Raw genomic sequence first — 22,034 nt, forward strand, 5'->3', positions numbered from 1 at the left:
AAACCACGAAACTATAAAACCGTTTATTAAATAGTTCGGTTTTAGTTTTAAATTTTAAATGGTTGGTAAACCGTTTAAATAAACCATTAAACCAATTAATATATGCATAATAAGTTTAAGTCATTCAATGTTAAGTTTACATACATTTCAATAAATAAATAAATAAGTAAATAAAGTTTACATCAAATAACTATTAATAAAAGCATATAACAAGCACAATTCAATTCAATGTTACAATTTACATCAATTTCACTACAAAATTTAAAGGTAAAAATGTTGTTTGAATAAAAAATTAGAAAACATAAAAAAATCGTTTAAACTGAAACCGTTTATAAATGGTTTCGGTTTTCATATTATGAAACCGTTTACTAAATGGTTCGATTTTGATTTCACCCAAAAAATATTGTACCAAACCAAGTAACACCCTTGACTTGTATCCTTTCAGGGGTATTCGTATTCGGTCAAAAGGTATCTAGATCTTAATCCGGATTATCTAGAATATAAGTATCTGATCCTATTAGATAATCAATTAATTTTAAAGATTATTGAAGTTTAGACAGATTCTAGAGAATGAGGAAAAGAGTTAAGACAACTTAAAAATGTGGATTAAGAACAAATTGTATTTATTAAAAACGAGAAAAGGTCCGAATTATATAAATCCAAAAATAAACAAATAGTCGAAAATCCGTTTTTAATCCGCATCCATATCCATTTAGAGATGTCCTATCTAAATCTAGTAAAAAATTATCCAAATCCAATCCGTTTACATCCCTGATTTTAACCAGATACACTCACAACTAAAAGACAGCATCTCCACATTTACAGAGTCCTCAACCACACCTCCCCACCAGACCCACCTTCATTTTGATCCTGCTGGTCCTGTCATTTGTTTTAGGGAAAATTACATGATTACCCACTTTTGGGTTTATCTTTACAAAATTACCTACCAAAAGTTTCAGTTAACAAAAATACCCAAAATTATGTTTCTCTTTATAAAATTACCCACTTAAAGTTTAAGTTAACAAAAATACCCAAAATTGAGTTTGGATTTACAAAACTACCCACTCAAAGTTTTAATAATAAAAAAAGGCAAAAGTTTTTCTGGTCGGCAGTGCTGGTAAGGGGATTCATGGTCGGGAGTAATCTGATACGTGGAATTGGTATCGATACATCCCATTCGTTCGTTAAATTCCCAAACATCATTTTGTTTCGAGTGAAATACGATCCCAAATACACTCATACATTATCTTCTCTCTCTCTCTCATGTCGAATGCTTCGTTCTCGGCTGGGGCTGAACCTCCTGCTAGATTTTGAACCCTATCTCTTTCCATTCTACCCTCTTTGTTCTCTCACCTGTAGAAGTAAACGATCTACGCTTCTTGCAAAACAGAGATGTGGTTTGTGCAAGTAAATTATTTAGGGTTTCTGTGGCTATTGTAGGTGGTTTCTGGTCACGGCAAAACTTGAGGGGAAATGGTCGTTATTTTTGTTGAATATGAATATGCGGCGTAGTATAGCAGATCAAGATCACTTCCAATTTTCTACCTCTCTCTCTTATTAACAAGTTCCATAACCTGAGAATGAATAAGGTATCCTGGCTCTCTCTCTCTCTCTCTCTCTCCCTCTCTTTTCCTCTTCCCTTTTTCTCTCGTTTCCTTTTTAAATGCAGTGAAGATGGAATAACTCTACATTCATTCGTAGAGACAAACGTTTATGCATTATGGATTACTCAAATCTCTAAATGCCTATACATCCATACATATCTGTAGATTTGTCGCTCTGAATATTTTAATTGTGGAAGATGATAATATCCAAATGTATTTGTGTGTTTCTGACTTTTTTGTTTTGTGCATTTTGAACTGAATCTTAACCTATTATTGTCCAACTCCCAAATTGAATTGTAGCTGAATAATATATTCAGCTAAGCTGTATTAGTGGCCGACAGTGATGAAACCTTTTATTGTCCAAGTCCTCTGTGTCTTCTCTCACTTGTAGAAGAAAACACTCTCTGCTTCTTATAATTTCGGTTCATGACATGAATTTCTTTTTATTATCCTCCAAGTAGCATTGAATACTGTTTTACAGATTATTGTGTATTGTCTTTAAACCTCTTATATTCTTCATAAGAACTAAGATCTACCCGTTCAAATTCATAAATTTTCCTAGCCAATTTAATTATAGCCTCAACACAACCCCAACTGAAGCTGGTGGCTGTGTTGGAGTGCCAAACCCACTGTTGCCATGCCTTTCCCAAGCTTCTTCTGATAATTTTTCCTGATTTATCACCCTTACATGTACCTTACATTTTCATTCTTTTGGCATGTTATTTAAATTGTGATGTGCACTTTTATGTCTTCTCCTATTGCTTTGGAACTTTACCTATACTAAGTTCTTATCTTATTATTACCTTTTAAGAGCACAGTTTTTTCAGACTTAATTGTTATGAGAGTCCTAGTTGGAAAAACAAAGATTTGAATGAAATATAGGAGCAGGTTGTGGTCTGATGAAGATGAACAGCACATTCAAGAAAGTAAAGAACTGAAGAATGGATTCAAGAACCAAGGAAAAAGTGAATTTGAATCATAATTCAGAGAGGAAGGAACATTATAATACAAAACAACCTAGATCAGGATTGTAAACTCCCTTCAAAATAAAATAAAATTACAGCTCTGCATCATAGACATTCAAGGGAATGAAGAATATCCTAACTGGACCTAGCATGGATCCAAATTAGAAGGCTGTCTGTTGGCCTTCAAAACCTTGAACATCATTGCTTCAAAGATGTGGCATACTATTGTCAGGCCTTTGCAAATTGCAATGATCCATTTTAGGCTTGTTGTTCCCTTCCTTTGCCACCTTCAGTTTGATATCCAGTCCATGTAATATAGCAAGCATGCAAATCAATTTACCCACTATACTTAATGGATGTTTTGACATTTTTCAATGTACCTCCATCGGTGCTATACATGTACAATTATTAAAGTGGAGCACACAAGTAGATACTATATGGGTGCTTCTGGAGTTCCTTTTTTATTTTTTATTTCTACTGGTTTATGTCTTACATTCAGTGTTTTGGTTTTCAAAAAATGAGCATAGTCATCCTCTTTTCCTGAATCCGTTTTTGTATCTCTGTTAGGTCTTATGCACTAACCTCGTCTGATTCCTCCACTCTTCTACTGGTTCCTTACCCCTTTTTTTTTTTTTTTTTTTTTTTTTTTTTTTTTGTTGGTACTCAAATGCATTTAATTGTTTTTTGCTGCCAGGGACTGATTCTTCAGATCTAATGCAGGTGCCCATACAAGTTAACAAGTATTTGGCATCCAGTGATGTATGCGGATAGTTGAACCTGCAAAGTTGGCAGTACAGCCCCCTCTTTCAGATGGCTTCTTGTTCACATAACTGGATAGGTAATTGAGGATGATATAAGAACAAAAACTTGCATTTTGTGTAGAATTGCCATATAAATCTGTAATCTTTGGGTAAGGCCCCTGTTTATTCTGTCTAAATCAATCCTTATGTCCTACACAGACTGAAGTTTGTTTTTGTTGCTTTTATCTGTAAATGAAGTTTGTTTATGTTGTTTTTCCTTGATCCTTGGCAACGAACTCCATAAACTTCTCACAAAATTGATCTCAATTAGTTCTTTCATTGGCAATTATAACCACAAAACTAAAGGACTATCAGTAACCTCAGAGGTTTATTTTTTAATTCTTTATGCAGTAACAACAAAACATCTGCTTCGGCAATGTCCTTCGAAACAATTTTTTTTAGGGAACATTATAGACATTTGCAGCAGCAATGTAACCTAAAGATCCGTCTTGTGTATGATGGAAACAATTAAATCAAAGCCAATCTGAGAGTTCTTCCAGAGGGATGGGATTTTATGGAAAGAAGAGCGTTCTGTAAGGAAAAGAGGAAAGATGAATAAGCTCCAAGTCTTTGCTTGAGGGGATTGTTTGTGACCAAACAATTTAATTGTCTAATAAAGTCTTCTATTATTTGTTGATGTCCAAGTCTTTTTTGTATGTTTTATGAGATAATGTATTTGATACTTTGATGTGCTACGGGATAATCTTTTGGGACATAATAGGGGATCTAGTATGTAGCTATTATATTGTGTTTATTTCGGGTGTAGGGCTTCGTTTTGATAAAATCATTGTCTACATGCTATTATTTTGTTTATTAGGTGATGTACATATCTGTTGCATGGTGAATATATGGTTGTAGTTTGGTTCTCAGATTTTTAGGAAGGAACCATTTTAAACACATTGTTTTGGCGTATTTTTTTTTTCAATCGGATGTTTAAAAAACATTATTACCGTCTAGTCTGTTTAATACTCGTAAGTCGTATGTGGATGAATTTTTTTTTTTTTTTTTGGGGGGGGGGGGCACGGTGGGGGGAGGATTGTACTTGAACTTACTATGGAATTATGCAATGCATGCATGTCAATCACTTGAAAATGCAACCAAGCAGTCAATTGCAAACAACGTAGGCTAGAGGCTTCTCTGTTAGTCAAGTGAGTCAAGTGATTGCAGCCCAGCAAAGTCCAAAATTTTCCCTGCTTTTTCCTATAAGTTCCTTTTCCTTTTCTTCTATTACTTCTTATCTAGGTTTGATGATGATGCTGGACTTGTGATTTGATCAGTTAGTATCCCCCTCTTTTTTGGGGGGGTTTCATTTTCATAATTTTCGATGTGTGATTATGGCCTATGAGAGGTACTAGGTCTGATGTGGTGAAGCCATTTCCCTACTTGCCAAATCATAAAATATGAGTTGCTGCCCTATCTCCCCCTTCCACATTCATTTTTATCAAAGAAGCCTTGAGGTTCTTTTGTTTGTTACTAACCACTCCCTTTCACCTCAGGATGACTAGTAAAGAAAGCCAAAAACCATGCTTTACACATATGCATGCACATGCATTGCATTGTCCTTAACAGAAGGCTTTTTTAATTCTCATTCCTTTCTAAGCAGGTTTTGACTTCACTGTTTGCTGCTTTAATAAATTTTTTTCTTAAGAAATTTTTTTCTAGAGAAATGGTGGTTGGGCTTTTTGATTGATTAATGCAATCTTCCATAGTGATGTGTGAACATTACTTCTAAGCAATACTATCACTAAGCAATGTATGCTTCAATCTAACAAACTATTCTGAATATTTATAGTTTACAAGCTTGTTGTATTGGATGATTACAAGATAGCATTTTTATTCTTGAACATGAAAGAAAATTGAGGAAATAACTGAACTCAATGCTTTTTAAAGCATCCTTCATAGCTGTCAAGACTTCTTCCTCTCCTGCATTCCCTCTTGCTCTTTGGACATTTGACTATAACCAAGAGAAGCTTGAGAAGATTAATAGTAAGCTTCATAGTGGAGCTGCCCACATTTATTTTTATGAATTTATGTAGTGGCCAAAATTCAACTAAATTTCATAGAATTATCCTTGACATAAGACCTCTAAAGAACTTCAAATAGATGAAACAATTCCCATAAACCACACAAAATTTGTCCACTCACTGTTCACAGAAATGTATCAAACTTTAGTTTTAAATGAAGCACATATTAACCAAAATCAGATGTGACCCAAAATATTTGTGTCGTCTCTGGTAGGGGTTCCACTGAAATTGCAACTAGATAACACACAATTTTAGTAAGGAAATGTATTCCAAACTGAAGAGGTGGTGGGGAGTAGGAAGAAAAGGTTCAAACCAGATAAATTACGCTTCATGAAGCTCTGTTTTCACATTCTCAAGGCCACCTATATCAAACTTTAAAGGCATTTCATTTTTCCTGCACTCCCCATCTCTGCTGCCATTTCTGTCTCTCTCACATTCAGCATCCTATCACGATCACTATGGAATGTCTCACAAAATAGCACTTCAACATGATTCTGAAAACAATGCGTAAATCAAATGCTCTAGATTCATTTGTAAAAGCATTCCATCAGGAAGTGATCATCCATTGTCTGTGATCTTGAAACAAAAGGGAAAAAGAAAGAAAGAACACTACTTACTATAACAGTTAGCCTTGAAACTTGAGAAATTAGAAGATTCACATGCTAACCCAAGCTCTGCATAATGTATTGGGTCATAAATGATGATTTAAGAAGGGGAAAGAAGAAGAAGAAAAGAGGACATCAGTTTCTACAGCTCTGAACTCAAAAACAGAGTAACTATTATAGGCAAGAGGCAATGAGAATGCAACCTCGTGGAGTCTAGCCATTCTCAGAATTAACTCAAAAAATTAGAAATTAGGATAAATAAGAGTATGAATTCCCATTGAAACCCATCTATTCAACTTCAATACTACTCCAGGTTTTCTTTGCAAAGCTGACAGATACATATAACAAGGTAAAACTAACAACAGAAATGGAAAAAAAAACATAAAATAAACACAAAACTGAAGAAAGCAAGAAAACAAAAGGAACCCATGAAGCTAAAGTTGGTTACTTGACTCCAGAAATTTATTTACCAAAAAAAAAAAAAACCATATATTTTGTTAGGGTTGGGGTTTTCTGGTCGGTCACCCCATGTTGGAATCTTTTGAGGGGTTTCTTTTACACCGTAGGATCTGGAACACACAGATATGATATATTGATTTGGAATAAAACAATTTACAAGAGCATGAAATACAAATACGTAAACCCTGTATTTACGTATGGATCGAGATTGAAGAAATTGAAATATCCAAACTCTCTTTTCCTCTCAAGATCCCACTTCCTCCCTGACCTCCTTTTTACAAAGGTTTTTCTTCCCTCGCTCCAGCAGCTCTCATCGTTGGCCGGCGAATCCCCTTCCTTGAGACTTGAAGTATTGGGTGAGTTACTCAGAGGCTCAAAGCGCACTAAGAGCGCGCGCGCGCACACACACACACACACACTCTGCCTTTCACCATCTAGGGTTTATGATTTTTGGTTTTCCCTTCTTTTTTTCTTTTCCCACCAGTTATCAATTTTCCTTTTTCCCTCTATATTTGTTTTTTTATAGGTAAATTTTAATCTCAAACTCCCAGAATTTATTCTTCACTTTCTTCTGATCTGACTTTTCTCTTTGATTGTTTACTTCTATCATGTGAATACGAAAGATTTTTTTTTTAGTTAAATGCATGGTTATTTGATGGGTGTGTTAAATAGTTGGTTGGATGATTAATTGACAATCTTGAAGCTCCTCGGTTGAAATTGTCAAAAAATTGAGTGCTGCTTTGATCTTAAAGAATTTAAATGGGATTTGCCCCTTATTTTTTCACTTTTTGTTTAAGCATCTGATGACAGGGTGTATAGGTTCTCCATATCAATGTAGTTCATTCTTAGTTAAATTCATTGACTCTTGTATCTTCTGTTCCTAGTGTTTGATTCATAGTTCTTAGCTAATTTCATTGATATGGAGACCTTGTCCCAGATAGCAAAGTCACCAAACTACTTGCATATGCTTTTGTCTTCTCTGGTATTGCTCTTGTTGGGTTAAAACAGTAAAGCAGCAGATTATCTGATAGAGAAACAAGAAATTTTGTTAGTTAAAGCCCTCCACCTGCATTAAAAAGCTGTAGAAAGGGAGATTTTCAAAGATCCTGAAAACAGTAGAGTGAAATACAAGGTTGTTGTGACTTTGATCCTTCTTTTGTTGCTAATATTGGTTGGGACAATATTTTTATACAAAGTTGAGAAGTTGGATCTTGTTGATGTTTTCTATTGCTTTCTTTTTAATGAGATGCCTGATGATGTTGCCAACTGCTATGCAGGATTTTTCCTGTGTAATTGGCAATGAGTAACTTTCGGGTGGCTTTCATGTACGTTATTTTGAAATTTGAGTAGTTTTATCTAACTATTGAACATATTTGATGTAGATCAAAGCAAGAAGATGAAGAAGATTCGAATAAAATTTAGGGGGAGAAAATTACTGTTCACAAGTTACTGTTCACGTGACTTGTACCTGTGAACACTGTTAATGTGAACAGTGCTGAGGGCCCCATATGGACTGTTTGAGCGAGTTCTTCTAAAAGGAGTGTCTTGGATTTGTTTCCTTAGTTCAAGTTTTCTTTTTGATGCTTCCTTTTATTGTTTTAGTTGTTAGTGTTTGCTTAAAGACAAGTTATTTGTTTGCAGTTTAAGGAGTTTCCTAATTGTTTAGTTTCCTTTTCTTACGTCTTAGCAGGCAAGTAAGCTTAGATTTGGAAGTCCTTTGTTTCCGATTCCCTAGTTTCTACTTGTATTATTTTCTATTTTTTGAAAAGTTTCCTATACCAGTTTTAGTTTCTAATTTGTAAAGCTTCTATTTTGAAGGCATGACTGAACCTACATAAAGCCAACTAATGTAAGCTTTTCTACACAGTTGATCAATGATACTTTGTGAGCTCTTACAAACGGATTTGACCTGAGAAAGGTTTGTTTCAACAGCTGATAGCTCTGGGTAGGAGGCCTAAGGCTGAGAGAGCCTACCCCCCACCCACATCTATCCATTGAGTTCTCTAGTCTTCTCTCTTATTTTCTGTTAATTTTGCCATTATTTCTGAGTGTTGTGACTTGTGAGGTTATAAAGAGAGTAATTGAGTGTTGTTACAAGGTCCATTACCCACTAGAGGTGCTGCTGCTATATTGAATCTGAGGAGAGCATGTGATAGCCTGCTGCAGATATTTTCTGGGCAGCAGTTTGAAGCCCCCATCTACCAACCCTGAGATCATATTACCCCAGCCCAAGTTTGACCTAATTTCAAGAAGAAGCTATATCTCTACAACCTGTGGTTTAATGGAGCTGCTATTTTAGGGTCCTGTTATAAGTATATTTCCACATTATTTTCTTCTTGTTTCAGTCTATGATTCTTCATTATTTATCTTTGTTCATGTGCATTTCTCTACTCAGAGTTACTTGATCAAAAATCGAAGTTTCCATTATTCATAGTGAACTTTTTTTTGGATAATTATTTTCTACGTAGGCATGCTCCTACCTTAATCCATTTGATCAATTGCTTCAATGTTTGTTTAACGTTACTGTAGATCATCTGCTAATGCAGCTATATTGATGTCTATATCTACTGTTGATGATCTAAACTATCCAGAGAAGATGGATGCATGTGAATGCCCCGTACATATTTTCAGCTACTGGAAGGTTAGCCCTTCGTCTTCTCTTTTGGATTTGAAAACAACTTCACCAGTGGTATTTGAATCATGAAGAAAGAAGCAGAGTCCTAAATTTCATTGTATCAGTTATTTTGTTTTCTACCTTTCATCTTTTGTATGCATGATGTATATAAATTGTCTGAGTACGATTCATTCAGTCTGCAGAGAGGGGGTATACCCTTGGGTTAAATTGACTATGCTGAAGGTGTTGTAGAATTTTTAAATTAACAGCTGAACAACAATAAAAAGGTACTTGGAGCATATGATGTGATTCTTGAATGTGCTTCTGTTTGCGTAATACTTGTTTGTGTAATCCTTGGTTTTGTGAAACTTCTCTGAGGCATAAGTGTTTAGAATTGGACTTGATGGACATATTCCAATTTCATGAAACCTATTTCACAATTACCTTTTATATTTGGAATTCATGCAAATATATGTTGAGCTTCTACAAATATCTTTAATAACATCACTTTTTACTGATCATGAAGTGGCAAATATGTATTAAGCTTATGCTTTTTACTGATCATGCAAGGATTACCATAAGTTGAGCTTCTATAAATATATTTCATAACATCATTTGGTTTTTACTTTTGATCAACTTGACTGTAGTGGTGAAATTCTATTTTAATAACTCACTTACTTTGTGACTTTGTGCAGTTTCTCCTTGTTCTACTCACTCACATAAGTGAAATTCTGTATAAAAATTAAGAAACTGGAATTCTTGTAGTTTTATTGCATCTTTACATGACAACTCTACTTTATGGGTCTTTAGCTCAATTGGTAGAGCACTTGGAACATGAGCATGTCTCAATTATGTTCTAAGGAGATGGTGGTTCAAATCCACCAAGACTCTTTTGGTCCAACTATTTATAGCAAAGTTAGTTAAGGCAATAATGTAGAAATAAGTGTCGTTATGGTAAATGATTTTCAAAGAATACTTGAGAGGAGCAATTAGAGGTGTGTTTTTCTTGTTAGTGCATGTTTAGAACTTGCTACTTGTCCCGTGAAGCTGGAATGCAACACTTGTTACATCTCTCTTTCAGAAGCCGGTAATTTCTAAGATTCTTACCACCCACTCTCTCAGGTGGATTTTGAGAATTCCCTTTTTCGCCAATGCTCAAGGAGACACTTTAACTATAAAAATTGTACCTAGTTTATTCTCTCTCAAAGAGCATCCTAATAAATGAGTTGTAAATCCTTGATGTGGTCGTATTTGTGGAAAGCAAAAGGTCATCTTAAATCCAAATATTTTCTATGGAAATTGTTAATGAATGGTGTTCACACTAAAAGTAACCTCGATTGTCTCTTTTTTTTACCTGATAATTGTCCCTTCTGTCATCGTGATCGAGAAACTGATTGACATTTATTCCTTTCATGTCAATTTTTCAAACATACTTGGGCATGCAATTGGGGTGTTGGGTCTTACAAATGAATATCTTCGAGGGGAGTCAACTTTCCATACATATTTGGGCAGTTGGGGTAGTGGTACAGCAGGGGATGTAGAGTTGTAGATGTGGAAATGGGAGGTGTTCCCTTAATTAGTAAACATGAAAGGTAAAAATGTATGGGGTAAAAAGAGAAAGTATGGGCTATGGTATTGGGGGTATAGACTATAGGGTATAATGGTTATGTATTGGATATATAAGTGTAAGGGTTTATGGCCCGACACATTTATAGCCCGACCTAGACCAACCCAATTGAAAAATATGTCAGGCTCAAGCTCACATGTTTATTAAACGAATGTTCATGGTGCAGGTAGCTAGCCCGTAAGGTGCCCGACTGAACCGACTGACTATAGGTCTGGCCTGAACAGACTCATTGGAGCCCGACCTAGACCGCTCGACCCCCTTTATTAAAAAACAACCATAATCTCATATCATTTATCTTCCTTATTGAATATTTGGGTCACTTACTACTATGATTATTTTTTGTATAAAGCTATAGCGATTTAATGTTCAAATTGAATAATTATGGGCCTTCATTCATAATTTAACTATTTGGCTTGGCCACATCAACCATAATCTCATATCATGTTTATTATATTTTTTTTCCCCTTACCTTTACTTTTGACTATATTTACATGGTAAAATGAAAACCAAAATATAGACCCAATCAAATAATCAAACCGATATTAAACTGATAAGTAAACAAAACCTTCAAACCAAAACCCAATCAAAACCGATGCACCCTTATTGGTTCATGTTTTGATTTCACTCGGTCTCACATTGAAACTAGTGAAATTAAACCAAAACTGGTTTGAAATTGACACCTCTTATGATGCAGGATTCGGCTCCTCTTCTTATCGCCCATAGCTACTTGGGCGAGCGCCATGTGGTGAAGCCATGATCCAACAGTTCTTGGCCCCTTGTTCTCTGAGCCATTGTCAACGCCTTTCTCAAACCGTTGGATCATTAACTTGACATGTGGCGCTCGCCCAGGTAGCTATGGGTTGGGAACAAAACTTGTCTACTACCTAGGTTGTAGCCAAGTAGCTGCAACCCCTAGTACCAGCCAAGGGAATAGAATCTCAGGGGTAGGAGTGGAAAAATTCATCATAGATGGGTATTTTCAAATCTGCCCCTAGGATTCCATTTCCTTGGCTGTTATCAACAACTTAGGGGTGTCAATTCTAAGCCCGTACTGGTAGGCCCGATCGAGCCCGACACGTTTATGGCCCGACCTAGATCGACACATTTATATGTCTGACTTGAACCGAATCGTTGTAGCCCGACCCAGCCTGACCCCTTTAATACTACATAAAATTCTTATTGTGCCACTACTAGTAAGAAACTAATTAAGTTTTCTTACCTTTTGCTTTGTAGTGTGATTTGATTTAATTAAGCTTTATTTTATAAGTTGTAATGGTCATAATCTCATCTTTTCTTTTCAAAAAGAACAACCATAATCTCAAGCCACTTACGAATAGAATTTTAGGGTACACACGTTTAAAAGCCCGTTTAGAGCCCGTTTAGGTTTAAATAGGTCCATAGCTTAGTTAAAGCCCGATTAAGCACCATTTAAGGAAGCTCGATTAAAGGCCGACACCGATCGACCCGATTATAAACTGTACCATGTCCCCCAAAGCTAGGCTCGTTTACTTAAATGGGTGTTCACGGTACAAGGCCTTCAAGTGGTCAAGGCCGATTAGGTCTAATCGAGATCAACCCAGCCCGACTGATTGACACCCCTATTACAGCTAGTTGACTGCAACCCAAGCAGCGGTGAAATTTTTTTCATGGGCCGACCTGGGCGATGGGCCCTAAGAAGAGGAGCCAGATCTGATTGTGCATGCCTCTTAGTCGGGAATGGATTTTGTACAGGCCTCTTTAGGCGGGAATGGTAAAATTTCCTACCCACTACAGAGAGTATAGATGATAAAAAATGGGGCTGGATGAGATCGGGCTAGGGGTAGCCCAGCCCAATTACCCCACCCCCTCTAAAGTTGAGACAGACGCTCTCTTATCATTCAAAAAGGACAACACAAAGCTAGACCTGACTAGTGTTCGGCCTTTCATAAGAAAACAAAAAGTGTTAGGCCGCAAAACTGGAATGTGGACGCATCAAACAATAGGCCCAGCCCTAGAACCTTTTGCCACCATAAACCCAAGGACATGGGAATTCAGGAGAACAACATCAAGACTAAGCCAGAGTACTACTGAAGATGAGAGAAATAATGGTTGCTTTTGACTTCAACAAATCATCCAGCAGGACCAATTAAAATACACAGCATGTTTTCAAATAAATCTCATTTGAAGCTAAGAAACAGATTTGCCAAGAGAGGACTGCAAGTGCTTAACTAGTTGTTCAGTTTCCGCTTAACAGAGGTTTGACAGAAGGGAAAGAATAAATAACCCTATGTTGCAATTGATAATGGTTAAACAGGTTCCCAGCCTACCCTATTTGAAGTATGATACAACCTGAATAAATTTTGGTCATGGGAAGCAAGCTGTATCAGGTTACAACAATGCTAAAAATAAGTGTGGAGTGGAGTATTAAGGGACTGATTGGTCACTTGGCCAACTCAGATTGGACTGAAACTTGGCAGGGTAAGCCTGTCCACAAAATGTGGGGCCCACCTGAGCGGCCACATGGCAGATAGTTGATGTCAAGTGTGATTCATATATCACCTAAGTGGGTGTCCCATAACAAAACCAGTTTCTTAAAATTAATTTTACAAATTTACTCCCATTTCATGCCTCTGCCCCAGTCTAAACCTAGCCCATCGCACCCTAGCCAGATTTGTAGTGTGGACTGTTTTACGTTCTATATTAGTTTCGATCAAGTGGGAATTGATTTAAATTTAAACAAGGCAACCACCTGAATCCATTTCCATCACTAAGCATTCCTCTGCGTGGAAGAAAATGAAACCAGTGGAAGAACATAAAAGCTTTGATGTTTGAAAAGTCCCAATTAACATCTATTCAACAAATTTTAATTATGATTTGCATGGCTGAAAAATCCTATCCAAAAAATTCAGATATCACCTTTTGTTTTGATTCATAAGCCTCCTTTGTAATAATTCAGCTCAACTAAGCCTTAACTACTAGAGTTTTCAGATAAATCAACTAAACGATCAGACTGTTTACAAATCAAATTTGGAACACTTCACATTTTTCGGCCAAGAATGGGTCCTTAGGGTTAGACTGTTACAGTTTGTCCTAACCTGGTGGTTGACGATCTGGACACACCGACTGCTATGCAGACAATCCTTAAAAAAGAAGCACATTTGATAGATTTTCTTCCACCCATTATTGTTGGTCAAGCCTTTATTTTCCATAAACCTGCCTCTATATTATTTTTCCCTCCTGATCTCTCCACTAATAACCTATCAGCATTCAGCAATAGCATTCTACTCAATCAAATCTTTTCAAGTCCCTTACATTCTTAGCAACAATCTCATTCAAATACACAGCCGTAGCACCATTCGTGAGACCTTTCACCAATTCCATTCCTTACTCATCTAAAATGCTACCATAACTATTGTCCATCCCCATAAGCAGTATGGCTTCCTACTCAATTCCAACCATAATATCCTTCCTAACCCCTTCCAAAACTTTATTACCCCCATACAGAGCCTACTCTTCTAGACAAACTATACCTCAGAGACCAATGTATCAATTGCCCAATTTATTAACACTTGTAAATCTCAATTTTCTCTGTTGTGAAAGATCCTGTAATTCCATTTGTTGCAACTAGCAATTTCATCAGCTTAAATTTATTTAATAAATAAATCCACATTACAACGTATGTAACTAATTGCAAGATGAAGATAGTAAAATCATTCCTCTTCCGGCAACAGCATCTGCAGAACAATCAATTTAATGAAGAAACATCTTCCTAACAAATACTTAGTTTTGAATTTATAAATCAGACAATAAAGCTACTGCCTGTAGACAATGTACATCCACAGATCATTGCTGGATTTCTACAGCGCGAGTGAGAAGATATATGAATATATACAATAATAATCGAAAGGAAAACTATCAAACTTCATGACCTAAATTGACAAATAAAATCCCCAACTATCCTCGAAGTAAAAAAATATTCGAGGCAAGAAATCCACTTCAGCACATCGATACCAATCTCATTGGAACCTTATTCCTAGAAGGATCGCCAATCCCATCTGCCACAATCCGTGCGAGCTTCTTGAACGCAAAGTGCATGCAATTAGAAAGAGCAATCCAGCAAATTACCTCGTAGATAAAGTCGAGAGCAGGACTAGAAAAAGATGAATAAGAAGACTCCTCCCAATCAAACCCCCCATATCTGATCCACCACCACGTTCATCCTTCAATCCTAGATGTGAAACAAGGTCCACAATTAAGTGTGGCGCTTCACATGTTGGAGGTATTTGGAATTTGATTGTGACCTATGACACAGCACTAAAATTGTAAGCATTGTAGCAAATATACCAATTAATTACTATGGCAAAAATGGAACTTATTGAACTTCAACGATATCAAGAAAAAGTGTTATAATATCCAGCCCAAGAAAAAGCACAAACATCAAAATGAAGGCACCTTCAAAGTATATATTTCTAATAATAACGCACTCCATATCAAAGATGCCTTGCCAAGCCACACAAAATAGTAAGCTTTTTCTTGTGTGAGCATGCAAAAAGTTCTGGCATATAACCACTGCTTGTGGCACTAATGGCTTCCTAAAGAACATATCTATTTAGCAGATAAAAACAGTTCCAATAATCATATGGAGGTGTTGAATAAATTCCAAGATTGACTCCTTTTCCTGAAACTGAACTTACAATTGCTGTTTATAATAACAGAAAGACATATATATATATATAGATTCCTTTTATCCATGGAACCAATTGGTGTCTAAATCATTCCTCTTCCAGCAAGCTGATAGAGGAAGAACAACACATATAAACATTGGTGAAGGAAGATAAGTGCTTGAGGAAAAAATGCTGTCCCACTCTAGAGAAAATTAGTAGCAGCAGAATAGAATGATATCCCACATAGAAGGCATACTCATTGCCGGATTGAAAAGAAATGGCACTTTCACCTTTTGACCCTTCATGGCGACAGTAAATCTAGGATAGGAGCCATAAAACATTCCTCTACTTTTGAGCAACTCTTCCAATCGAAGTCGTTTTTTCTTAACAATTTTTTCCAAATCGGTGTAGCTTGATGGAGATTCTGATGGCAAGGGAACCTCAGGATCAGCCTGCAGAAAGCTAAGCCCACGTTAAGAACAATTGAATGTTCTGTCAAAAAAATTTCGCAAGTGAACATGTAAAAAACTGTCTGCATTTTCATAAATTCCACAAAAGTAGGAGAAGACCACTGTTTGAGCTATTAAATTGAACAACCAGAAGAACAAAACTATATGAACAGAGAGAGACAGATGGCAGAAAACAAGATGAACCCCAAGAAAGGAAAATATTAAAGACAGAAAAACATTAGCATTGCGAGGAAACGCTTCAAAGGTATAATCCCCAACCGTTTTGGCATCTGCATGAGATATTTGTTGCAGTCCAACTCCTAGGACCCCAGCCAAGATTGTTGACATTACTGAAAATAACCCAGAATATCCTGATACTGTTTCTAAACACAATCCATGAGATGTTTTCGGCTGCATGTTGCATTCGAGAGACTCTGCATGTGCCAACAAGAAGAGTAATTTCAGTCGCAGAAACAAATCTTCCTAGTTCTAATTTCTCATCTTCTAACAGAAAACTTCAAACTACTAAAGCAGACTTATACTCTAAGATTACTCCAACTACCCATGTCCCAATCATGGAAGGAAAACAAAATAAAGCAAAGACACCAAATTATGTAAAGTGGTATCACCTCATCACCCCCGCCCCAAAAAACACACACACACACACACACACACACACACAATATCAAATGCTATCATTTTTGAGCCACTTCTGAGAATTTTCTCAAACAAGGAAAAATTTCAGATATGTTTGACCTTAACCCAATTACAAGCCTGCTGGATCCCTTACTTTTTTCCACCCGTGTGGGGGTGTGGGGTTGGAGGCAAAGGCACAAATAGTACACAATAACAACAACAACAAGAAGGACAGTAAGTTTTGTTGAGCCTAATGTCATTTGATTCAGATTTAGTTCGATACATGTCATTGCTATAAGGCACTTCAAGCCTAACGACACAGATGTCAAATCAACCCTCAAACCACCAAGGTTAAAAGGACAGTCGTGAGTACTCCCTGGCATGTTCAGGATACGTCTTGCACGTATAATCAAAATAAGGGCCACAATTAAAGCTGTGGTGGCACCAGCAAAGAAGCCTGAGAAATTACCATATACAGCAGAGTCAATTAGTTTTTGATTCGAGGATCCACCACAAATCCAAAGGGATACTTGTGTTGCTATTTTGTAAGAGAATCAAATCAAATTCATCTCAAAGTTGAATCCAACTTGGTAGCAAAATTTACCCACGGAAAATGTTATTCTATGCCTTTCTCTCTTTGCTTGTGGTCTCAAGATGTTTATGCCCTTATGTCGGTTTGAGTTTGAGAAGTGCTTGATGAAGGTAGCTTCCACTCTCTCCATGAGCTTAGTGATCTGTGAGCACACAAACCAAACTAGATTAGTGATAGTAAGATCCAATGATGTATCAGACAAGGTAACACACAATGAGCAGATACTCTGCTTTCAATGCTTGCACTTGTGGGAAGATACAAATTCATTCAAGTACAAGAAGTATATAAATTTACCTTTTTAATTAAGAAAAAATATAGAATCCAATTAATAATTTTAATCAAATTGAACCATAAGCATGCTCCGAAGTTGCTAATATATCTTCGCAAAAGGAGATGCCACCTTTTCATATTACAAATATCATATGCTCTCCATATCTAACCGATGGATACTAATTAGCTCACAGCCCCCCACCCCCCCCTGTACATCTGGGAGTCCCTCCACCAACCAGTTCGAACTTATGGAAACTATACACTCACCTCATCAGAGCTTCCAAGGTAAGAGTTGTCAACCATGTTTAGGTAAGCCCTTGCTGCCCTTCTTGAAGTGATCTAAAAAATTAAACAAACAGGGGAAGTGCAATATCAGAAACCTATTGCATTGAAAACTTAACATAAGCAAACATGGAACTTTTGTGTATTATGTAAGGAACTAACCTTGTCATATTTCTTCATGATCTTTGAGAATCAGGTTGTAGAGATATAGCTTCTTCTTGAAATAAGGTCAAACTAGGGCTGGGGTAATATGATCTCAGGGTTGGTAGATGGGGGCTTCAAACTGCTGCCCAGAAAATATCTGCAGCAGGCTATCACATGCTCTCCTCAGATTCAATATAGCAGCAGCACCTCTAGTGGGTAATGGACCTTGTAACAACACTCAATTACTCTCTTTATAACCTCACAAGTCACAACACTCAGAAATAATGGCAAAATTAACAGAAAATAAGAGAGAAGACTAGAGAACTCAATGGATAGATGTGGGTGGGGGGTAGGCTCTCTCAGCCTTAGGCCTCCTACCCAGAGCTATCAGCTGTTGAAACAAACCTTTCTCAGGTCAAATCCGTTTGTAAGAGCTCACAAAGTATCATTGATCAACTGTGTAGAAAAGCTTACATTAGTTGGCTTTATGTAGGTTCAGTCATGCCTTCAAAATAGAAGCTTTACAAATTAGAAACTAAAACTGGTATAGGAAACTATTCAAAAAATAGAAAATAATACAAGTAGAAACTAGGGAATCGGAAACAAAGGACTTCCAAATCTAAGCTTACTTGCCTGCTAAGACGTAAGAAAAGGAAACTAAACAATTAGGAAACTCCTTAAACTGCAAACAAATAACTTGTCTTTAAGCAAACACTAACAACTAAAACAATAAAAGGAAGCATCAAAAAGAAAACTTGAACTAAGGAAACAAATCCTTAGAACTGCATTCAATTAAAAATTTTAACATCGTAACAGTACATTTTTCTAAACATTGCTAATGTAATATGACTTTACAGAATACAAAAGCACAAAGAAAATGACAAAGAAACCAAAGTGAAATAGAAAGCATATAACAGATTTACACCAAATTCAGCACTGTGTTATGTCTATTCTCATTGAGGATCTCTCTCTCTCTCTCTCTCTCTCTTATAAGATTCAAGGGCTGAGAATACAATCATGCCAATTATAACAGATTCACAAAGTTCACAAGAAATCCCTTTAGAGCCCTATAAATCCACCAATGTATATTTAACAATATGACAAAAATAAAAGAGAAAACAACCATTACGTACGCTGCCATATCAACTTAACCTCAGTCAAATTTGGAACAAGGGAACACCCGATTAGGAACAAGGGAGCACCCAATTGAATTTCAAAATAGGAGGCGACATGTGGTTCAAAGAGGTTCTCAAAAGTAAACCAAGACAAAATTCAGAAACCAGAGCTACAAAGTACAAACACCTACAAATGTAAAGAAAAAAAATTGATCGCTTCTCATGAATAAAAACAACCAGGGGGTCGGGGACTAGTTCTCCCATCATTTTTCAGACACAAAAGTTCAAAACATAACTGCAATGCAAATCCCCAACCGCATCCAATCCAGGTTCCATTCCATTACAGAGATGAAATCAGATCTGTGAATTAGTGCTCGAAATGATACCTAAGCTTGACGATCGAACTTGTTGCTGCAAGGAGAGTTGCAGTGAGACCGTTTCTTGACGAGACAAGAGAGATGCCGAGATTTGCGAGAGAAGAGAACGTCGAGCTTCGCAAGAGAGCAGAGAACGTTGAGCTTTGCAATAGAGTAGAGAACGTCGAGCTTCGCGAGAGAGCAGAGACGGTCGTCGAGCTTCGCGAGAGAGTTGTAGCTTGTGGAGGGCTACAAGGAGATAGAGAGGGTAGGGCGTCGGGACTCGGGACTATTTCACGATTTTTCTCCGTCACTTTTTGTTTTAAGAAACAGAAAACAACTGATAGGTATTTCTTCATTCCTGTTTCTAGGAACAAAAATATATATAAATTTCAATTTTTATTTTATAGATAGGTGAAACAGAACCAAAAAATAAAACAGAAAATATGATGTTTCTTCTGTTTCTGAGGACAGAAAACGGAAAAACTGTTTCTGGAAACAAAATCAAACGGGCCCGAACTTTCCCAACCAACTCAGAAAATCAAATTCAAACACAAGAGTAACACACGATGAACGTATAATGGAGTAGAAGGAAGAGCCATACCCTCGAAGGAAATCTTCTCTGTGCTCTCGTAAAAGTAATCATCAGTCAACTTTTTCTGAAACGAAGCACATGAAACCAAATACTTGAACCATAAGCATTTAGGTTTTCCTTTGGTCTTCCCTTATTTTCAAACTAAATCTATTAGGTCTACTACTTTGAACAAAAATAACATTTTAGTGTCCTTATGGAAGGATTCCTTCAAATATATCATTACATTCATTAATAGATACCACTACTTAAATTTAAACCAAAGAGAGAATAACATATTCAACCATTAATAAAATAAGTTTCACCAAGGGCAGCACTACAGAGTCATGCAAAGCAGAATGCCCATATATCATTCAACCACCACAATGAAATTGCATAATTTCCTATGGCAAACTAAAATGTGGAAGTAAATCTTTGGATTTTCAGTCCTAGTAAATTTCTAAAGACATACATAAACTCATTTCAAATACTACAGAAACGTGAAAGTTCAAATGGATGGAAATTGTTAACATCACCTATCCTTATAAAAAAAAAAACATAAACAACCACACATAAAACTCAAATAGAGACACCCACACATGAGATCAAATACTGTTGATCCAAAAATCACTAACTAAAACCGTTCTTCATTGTAGGTGGTGTCCAAATCATTTTCCGGCGCCACTACTACCTGAAAAATATAAGACATGGTCCCACATTATCAATATTGCACTAAACATTTTTTAAAATTAATATATGCAATGCATGGACCTCTTGAAAACATACCTTACAAGTTGCCTTGCTATGCCCTAACTGGCCACAATTGCTACATCTATTCTTCCTTCCAGTTGTCATCTCCATTGGATGTTTTGCACGACCTAAATTAGGCCGACCCCTTGTGATCACATCCAAAGGAATATGGATATTGCAATGGGGGTCATGTGTAACATTAGAAGAGGGTTGTGGATCAACAACAGGAGTTTGTAAGTTTGATGCACCCAATTCTCGTAAGATTCTTTGATTCACAATCCTCAACGCAGTCGTAGCAGATTCACATGCTGCCTGTGAACCACTAACTGTGGCTATCAAATTCCTCAAGGCATCTTGAAAAGCCCATGCAGCTGTTACTGATACAGAACCTTCATCACTTAATCTGTCTATCTTATTCGTCAAATCAATCCTTGCATCCATGGTCCATCTTTTTAAGATGTACTGCGAAGGAATCTCCTTGCGGTCTGTCTTATGGAAGACTCTCAAGATGTGTTTGCATAATAAACCCATAAACTCAAACAATTTACAACTACAAGTTACAACACCTGCATCAATGTCATCCCAAACTTCACACTTATGCTCGTCAGGAATGTCAAAGGGACCGACCAAATACTTTTTCTTTTGACCATGTACTTCTTCTGTGGCTGTCAATATCAGTGCTGCAGACCATTGCTTCTTAAAGATTTCAAAAATCTTCCTCGTATAAACTTTAGATGCATGTATCTCCAAAGGATTACCAACTAACAGTGGAGGTTTTTTGTTGAGACTGGAGAAATCACTACTAGCTTCCCTCTCCCTACGTCTTTGTACAGCCTTTTCATATTGTCGTGCAAACTTGTGCAATGGGATTGATTGCTTAAAGTAACCACGAAAGTAATAATTCATCCCCTCGCTGCGTTGTGTGGATGACATGCCAGCAAAGAAAGTACCTTTAAGATATAACGGTACCCAATGAACCCGCTGCTCGTACATTTTCCTCAACCACTCATGTTCAACGAGATTATAAGCTATTAATAACTCTTGCCAGCTTGTCTCAAATTCATCTTCTGTCTGACTACCATAAATACATCTCCCAAAATCCTTTTTAAATGATGGACGTGTCCCATACAAGTTGCTCAGGTGTTCCATAAAATGTTTTTGCACATGCCATGAACAGTACCTATGCTTTGCATTTGGAAACACATGTGGGATGGCCCTCAAAAGTGATGGACATTGGTCTGTAATAATTGCCACAGGTGGTCGATTATCCATTGCTTTCAACCACGTAGAGAATAACCAAATAAACGACTCAATTGTCTCATCTGCTATCAACCCACATCCAAACAAAGTAGTCTGGCCATGATGATTTACTCCGACAAAAGGACCAAATGGGAAGTGATATCGATTCTTCTTATATGTTGTATCAAATACCAGGACATCACCAAATACACGATATGCAGCTCTTGCCTGTCCATCAACCCAAAAGATACCTCGCACTGTACCATCCTCTGTTTTGGCTATTTTGCAA

General features: G+C 36.8%; 2 protein-coding genes across 9 annotated transcripts in view; both read right to left on the reverse strand.

Annotated features, from left to right (window-relative positions):
• Positions 1-14,412: 14,412 nt before the first annotated feature.
• The window catches only part of LOC122064656, an 11,650-nt gene continuing 4,028 nt past the window's right edge, over positions 14,413-22,034 (reverse strand). For 2 of the 8 annotated variants that reach the window (XM_042628413.1, XM_042628416.1), the window contains 6 exons: positions 17,733-18,170; positions 17,556-17,627; positions 17,031-17,160; positions 16,070-16,224; positions 15,632-15,793; positions 14,413-14,978 (listed from right to left, as the gene is read on the reverse strand). In XM_042628413.1, the coding sequence (XP_042484347.1) occupies positions 14,799-14,978; positions 15,632-15,793; positions 16,070-16,224; positions 17,031-17,160; positions 17,556-17,627; positions 17,733-17,750 (717 nt within the window). In that variant the 5' untranslated portion in view covers positions 17,751-18,170 and the 3' untranslated portion in view covers positions 14,413-14,798. Of the gene's footprint in view, positions 14,979-15,631; positions 15,794-16,069; positions 16,225-17,030; positions 17,161-17,555; positions 17,628-17,732; positions 18,220-22,034 lie in introns of all 8 variants that reach the window. The other 6 variants (XM_042628414.1, XM_042628415.1, XM_042628417.1 and 3 more) reach the window with 5 other exon arrangements.
• LOC122064655 (protein FAR1-RELATED SEQUENCE 5-like) lies at positions 19,567-22,027 on the reverse strand. The gene is made up of 3 exons (XM_042628411.1): positions 20,543-22,027; positions 20,354-20,447; positions 19,567-19,844 (listed from the first exon to the last, which is right to left on the reverse strand). The coding sequence occupies exons 1-2, from the start codon at positions 21,776-21,778 to the stop codon at positions 20,391-20,393; spliced, it is 1,293 nt and encodes a 430-aa protein (XP_042484345.1). The 5' UTR covers positions 21,779-22,027; the 3' UTR covers positions 19,567-19,844; positions 20,354-20,390.

This window comes from Macadamia integrifolia, unplaced genomic scaffold (assembly GCF_013358625.1).
Source record: "Macadamia integrifolia cultivar HAES 741 unplaced genomic scaffold, SCU_Mint_v3 scaffold1709, whole genome shotgun sequence".
NCBI classification, from domain to species: domain Eukaryota; kingdom Viridiplantae; phylum Streptophyta; class Magnoliopsida; order Proteales; family Proteaceae; genus Macadamia; species Macadamia integrifolia.

Bases quoted from the DNA above. Each gene is read 5' to 3' on its own strand.
- LOC122064655 (XM_042628411.1), bottom strand. From the start codon at position 21,778: ATGGATAATCGACCACCTGTGGCAATTATTACAGACCAATGTCCATCA. The intron at 20,448-20,542 runs GTATGTTTTCAA...TATATTTTTCAG, and splicing joins ATAGCAAGGCAACTTGTAAG to GTAGTAGTGGCGCCGGAAAA.